The sequence below is a fragment of the Saccoglossus kowalevskii genome, chromosome 12, assembly GCF_978046115.1.
Source record: "Saccoglossus kowalevskii chromosome 12, keSacKowa6.1, whole genome shotgun sequence".
NCBI classification, from domain to species: Eukaryota; Metazoa; Hemichordata; class Enteropneusta; family Harrimaniidae; genus Saccoglossus; species Saccoglossus kowalevskii.
The window spans coordinates 14,802,525-14,808,319 of NC_140652.1; the positions used below are offsets into that span (position 1 = coordinate 14,802,525).

Genomic DNA, 5,795 nt, shown 5'->3' on the forward strand with positions numbered 1-5,795 from the left:
TCTCTGCTGAAAGAGCACCCAAATACAAAACAATCCCCGCGATAACATTCTGAGGAAACAATAAGTGTATAACATCTAGGCGACAAAATTGACTAGTAAAAAGTTTCCGCAAATATATCCAGGATTCAAAATTCCCGTTTACAACATCCAGACATGGAACTAAAAATGATATCTACTATTATCTCCATGATCCTGCCGACAACAAATCAAGAAATGAATTTACGCATAAATAATACCGGCCACATAATCCCCGTGTATGAAATCTGGGGGACATAAATTCCAGCGAACAAAATCTCAGGGACGAAAACCGGGGATAACATTTCGTGGAAAAAAAATTGTAGCTACAGGAGTGCAGTCTCATTCTGTACAACACTATCATAATTGAACTGTTATGAGGAAGCAGAGCATTGTTCGAATGGAAAATATCATTGGATTTTGATTGCAATGTCCAAGGAAGTGCAATGTGTGCTCTACTACTTGAGTTTGTTTTAGGAGGAGGGAAACCGATGTATTATTTCATGTTGTATAATCCACCCAATAACCGAATTGTTCCAATTCATGAAGAAATGTTGCCAAACATGAAGTTTAGCAGAACAAAAACATTACAACTCGATTTGAGATAATTTAACACAAGCGTTTGACAGAATGTACATGTCATAGCATTTCAAATTGAGTCTTCTACTAACATACCCAGGAAAAGTAGTCATGTGCAGTCCGCTCCTTCCCACATCGATCAGAAAAGGAAAAGCAAATGCTGTCTGAATGCTCAAAAGAATATGTATACAATAGCATTGAAGAAGTGCGCCTTATTTTTATTTCCTGAAATGATTTGTATAGGCATTACTGTTTCGCAAAAAATGTATTTTTTTCATATTAATTTAATAAATAAAATCGAAAATTATTCTTGAAACGTAATCTTAAAATAAGCTTGAAATATTCATTTTTTTACTTTATCTTTCCACTGGTCAAACAGAAAGTGATTTTGAAACATTATTTGTTATTACTGATATCCGAAGTGATAGTAAATGTAAACGCATAGAATTATGCTAATGTTGTAATACATGTAATTATTTACGAACACAAAAAACAAACTCCTCTCCATTTGATACGTCGTTAAACGTGACTGAAAAAAAAGATTTAACTTATTTTGGCCGTAATACATAACGGTTGCTTAGCGATTATAAGTAGTCACATAGCACAAATACGTTTACGAATGAATATACATATATTGCCACGTAATTCTAAAAAATGTAAAGATACAATGCACATTAAACGCAGTATACTATATAGCCATGTATAATGCAGGTAATTATATGTTTTAGCTCATTGAGTTAATAATTGTATGTGACACAAATATTAAAGGCATTTTTATTCTGAACAGCGTCTTCACTTTTTTATTCTTTTTTCTTAATCCTACTTCAGCCCTGAATTTTTCGGTTGTCAGACCATTGTAAATTAACACATTAACATGTGACATAATCGTGAAAGATTTTTTATCTTATACTTTTAAGCGTGTCACGTTGTTCCTTCTTACTTTTTCTTTTCTTCTAAATCTACTTCAGCCTTGAATTGTTCGGGGGTCACCTCTACATCAAATCCTATTCTAAATCTGACTTCTACTTGTCTAGCTAAAGCTACTAGATTTGCTTTCTTAAGTAAGTAGATTAGTGTAGATGGATTATTTTTTGTTAGATGTCCTGTTTCGCACAACTTCTGAAACAAAGCAGCCGCTTTTTTATTTTCGAGTTGCTCTCTTGCATTCTTTCCAATAGGTTCTTCTAATGCAGCAGTCAAACCAACCATTGTAATGATATCTGATGAAACAAATAAAGACAGATATTAACGCAGATATAACACTGTATTGCTATTAAATATATACAAATAACATTAACATCGAGTGAAGTGTCGTCATTTTGAACCCTTAACCTATATCACGATGCCAAATAAATCAATATGCCTTTTTTCCAAATGCTGTCTTTACAGAAATAGTGATTGAACCTGTCAAATATCAATGAAAACATATTCTCATGGAGCCTTTTGTAGCGAAATATACTCTGAGAACAAATGGAGCAATCGTCGTTTTAAATTGAAGAAATGTGCCAATCATGTGACATGGTCCAGAAAAAAACGCGTCCCACATTGGATCACACACGATTATTATGTGGTCATTTGACACACGACATAACGACATAAACTTTCATTCGAAAGAAATACAAGTGTTTTGCTCGACAAGTGCCTTGCTGTAATAAAACTAATACTAATTTCAATAAATGTGTAAGTAACAAAATAATTTGTTGAGTTATCTGCAATGGGCAAGCACTTTTCCTAAAAAACCTACCCATATGGAAATGAAATCACTATAATCCCAAAAATATATTGTTACAGTGTTGGATCTTGTCCATAAAAACATCTTTGATGGAGAATAGTAAGCTTCTTTACTATCTACACTACTTTCAAAAGAATTCATAACATAATGTTTTCTCTTACCATCTCTGCCAATTTCCTCTGCCAATGACCATAAAAAATCCAAGAAGTGATCAACACCTGCCATTGCCTGTCCTGGTTATTTTATACACAGGTGTATGCTATGCTCAGTACTGTGGCTGTCTAAGAATGCAACTATGAAGGAGAACAATAACATTAATATATCATTTGGTTTTCAATGAGTGTAAAAGATCAGATTGAATGAACTAAAATGTGAATGTCTAAATTCCGTATATAGTGTACAATACAATGCGTATTGTATTGCATTGTGCTGTAACAGTAAAAAACAGCTTAAAAATTGATACATGTGAAACACAGAACATGAGATAAATACGCACTGCTGCAAGTGTGTACAACAAAAAACCCACCAAGAGAACAAACAAACTATTGTGTACTGCGCGTGTGCGAAATTCGCTAATTACAACTCACTTGAGAAAGTGAATTTCTGTTTTAAAGTAGTGTGTTACTCTGAGTTTTACATAGTGCATCTTGTACTATCTACATAATCGAAAATTCAGGTAATTAGTTCGTAATCAGGGAATATTCGTTTTCCGTTTCAAGCCCCGATGTGTTGCTGCTAATGAAAATTACTTTGGGGGATCAATTTGTTCTGCCTCTTATTGCGACGGCTGGCATGAATTGCAACCTTAGCCATGCATGTTAAGAAACAAAATATACTTTGTGCCTAGCTAGAAAGAAAGTGTTTTGAGCAATTGCTTGGTAAAATAGTGAACGGCCAATTAAAAATATGTAAATCTGGTTGGCACCTTTTCCCTTTGGAGAGGCACCATGGGAAATACGCCACTCAAGACCTACATCTTTTTTCAGTGACCGATGCTTCATAACAATCTTTTAAATTAAGTTATGTATTAACTGGGCATGTCATGGTAGCTTTCAAATTGTGTGGGTGTTGTATTATTGAGACAATTTTGATATATTCATATTTTCGGCTGATCTGCACTGGCTCGGAAGATGAATTCTGATTGGCTAAAAAACAAAAAAAAACTTGTGGCGTTGAATGCACGTTCATTGTCAGTATTGTTATGCAAATTCAAACTAGCTAATCATTTACAACCTTCCGAGCCAGTGCAGATTAGCCCCATATTTTGCGCCTTTTTCAGACTTATAAAGTGGCAAATTGAGTTCGTCAGAAAAGCGGTGTATTTCCAATTAGTTGGGAAAGAATCGTGAATGATATTGATATAAAGATGGAGAATAGATTTTAATTTTATGGCATATTAGCGGCATGCAATCAAGTTTTATTTTTTGTTTCTGAGAATAAATCACATAGTTTGGTTATTCCCGTGTCCACATTTCTTATGGGATTTAGGGTTATTTTATAAAGTACCTCATTAATTGAATTCACGCAATTTTTATTTTAAAAGACGATCACATAACATTACATAAATACCTTGAAACACTGTAAGCAGGCCGGTGTTATCGCTTCACACGTTAGTGGTATTAAACCACCTGCCATATTTCAGAAGAAAATTAAAACAAAAAAGTGTGCATGTTCAGATAACTCACCAAGAAAACGAACTGAACTTACCACTTTATAAATGTGAGAAGGACATAATTTATAAATATTCGGGTCCTCTGCATCAGTCAACATAAACAAATATACACTGTTTGCCATGACATGCACAGTTTGTATGAATATGCCAAGCCCAATACCATGATTGTTACAAAGTACCAATCATTTAAAAAGACGGAATCCGCAGTGGAGTATTTCTAATGGTACTTTCCAAATAGGAGATTTCTGTTCAAAGCCTGTTTAAACAGTTTTGATTAGTGTCCTTTTGTAACGTGGTCGACACACTTCAACGCAACTTTTTTGATTGCTCGTCAAAAAGGAAAGAAAGATTTGGCCAATTGAAGACAAAATTAATATATTCAGATAAGAGGTCACAAACAAAAATTGCACTAAATTTTTGTCACACTAAATTTTATATGTCAGTACAAAGTTGAAGAAACATCCATTTTCTATCATGCCAGTCTGGGTAAAAATTTAGTCGATTAAATCGAAACGAAGGTAAAAATACTTAAACAGTGCTGTGGAAAGACAGATTTGTGCAACTCAAGCAAAATACAAAAAAATTCAGATAAGACACACAAACAAAAATTTTACAAAAGAATTGTCACACTGTACTTCAGTCTATGTACAAAGTCCGTACAAAATTGTAGCAACATCCAATTTCTGATGTTTACGCTGTGTATGATAAACAGTGCCATTAGTGACGGACCCTTGATCAAGCCATTGTCTATAGTGCAAAGTAACAACCATATAAACTTCTCCGCAATTTAAATTAAATGTCTCGATTCTGAAATACTCACCACTCTGGCAAAAACTAGACTTTTTACTTAAGTCTTGTAAACAAATGTTAAAAATACTCTCAGAGAACAAAATGCTGTATAGAAACGACTCGACGTCAACAGGCCTGGAGACAATGACCACGTTATCAACAAATCAGCCAATCGTAACCCTCATAATAGGTAACGTACAATTGAGTCCATGTTGATTTGTTTTAACAATAACCATGACAAATTCTCCGAAAAGAGAGGAGATAAAATTCACCAAATATGTTCATTATATCATGGAACAAACAGTGTATGAATATAAATTAGTTTACTACTATCATGGCAGTCTGGGTAAAAATATAGTCGATTAAATCGCGAGGATGGTAAAATTGTATAAACATAAGATAAGACACCACAAACAGAAATTGTACTAAAGAATTTTCACACTAAACTTTAGATATATGTCAGTACAAAGTTTAAGCAACAGCCATTTTCTGATTTCCACGACACGTAAGATAAACAGTGCCATTAATGACGGACCTTTGATCAAAACATTTTGTGTAGTGTACTGTAACAACTATATGAACTTCACCGCGATTTAAATTAAGTGTCTCGATTCTCACATACTTGCGAAAACTAAGACTTTTTAGTTAGGTCTTTTAAAAAATGCTAAAAATTCTCTCATGAAAAAAAAGGCTGGGTAGAAACGGCTTGACGCCAACGGACATGGAGACAACGACCACGTTTTCAACAAATCAGCCTATAGTAACTCTCGCAAAAAGTAACGTGCAATGTGTCAAAGCTTATTTTTCAACAACAATGATCACACTTTCCATAACGGAGAAGAGGGGTGCTCATATCGTAGAACAATGAATGTATGTATTTAAACTATTTTTTGACATAGCTATCTAGAAAATCAAAACGGCGGTAATCCAACTGTAAAATTGTATCCATCTTCTCATGTCTTAGGTGGACATTTGAATTCGTAAGGCATTTACTAAACTTATATATTC

At 34.0% G+C, this 5,795-nt stretch overlaps 1 protein-coding gene across 1 annotated transcript; it reads right to left on the reverse strand.

The window, feature by feature from the left end:
* Nucleotides 1-1,350: 1,350 nt before the first annotated feature.
* Nucleotides 1,351-2,558, reverse strand: LOC146735551 (uncharacterized). The gene is made up of 2 exons (XM_085506149.1): nt 2,488-2,558; nt 1,351-1,814 (listed from the first exon to the last, which is right to left on the reverse strand). Exons 1-2 carry the CDS (start codon nt 2,549-2,551, stop codon nt 1,531-1,533), a joined length of 348 nt encoding a protein of 115 aa, XP_085362275.1. The 5' UTR covers nt 2,552-2,558; the 3' UTR covers nt 1,351-1,530.
* Nucleotides 2,559-5,795: the final 3,237 nt, after the last annotated feature.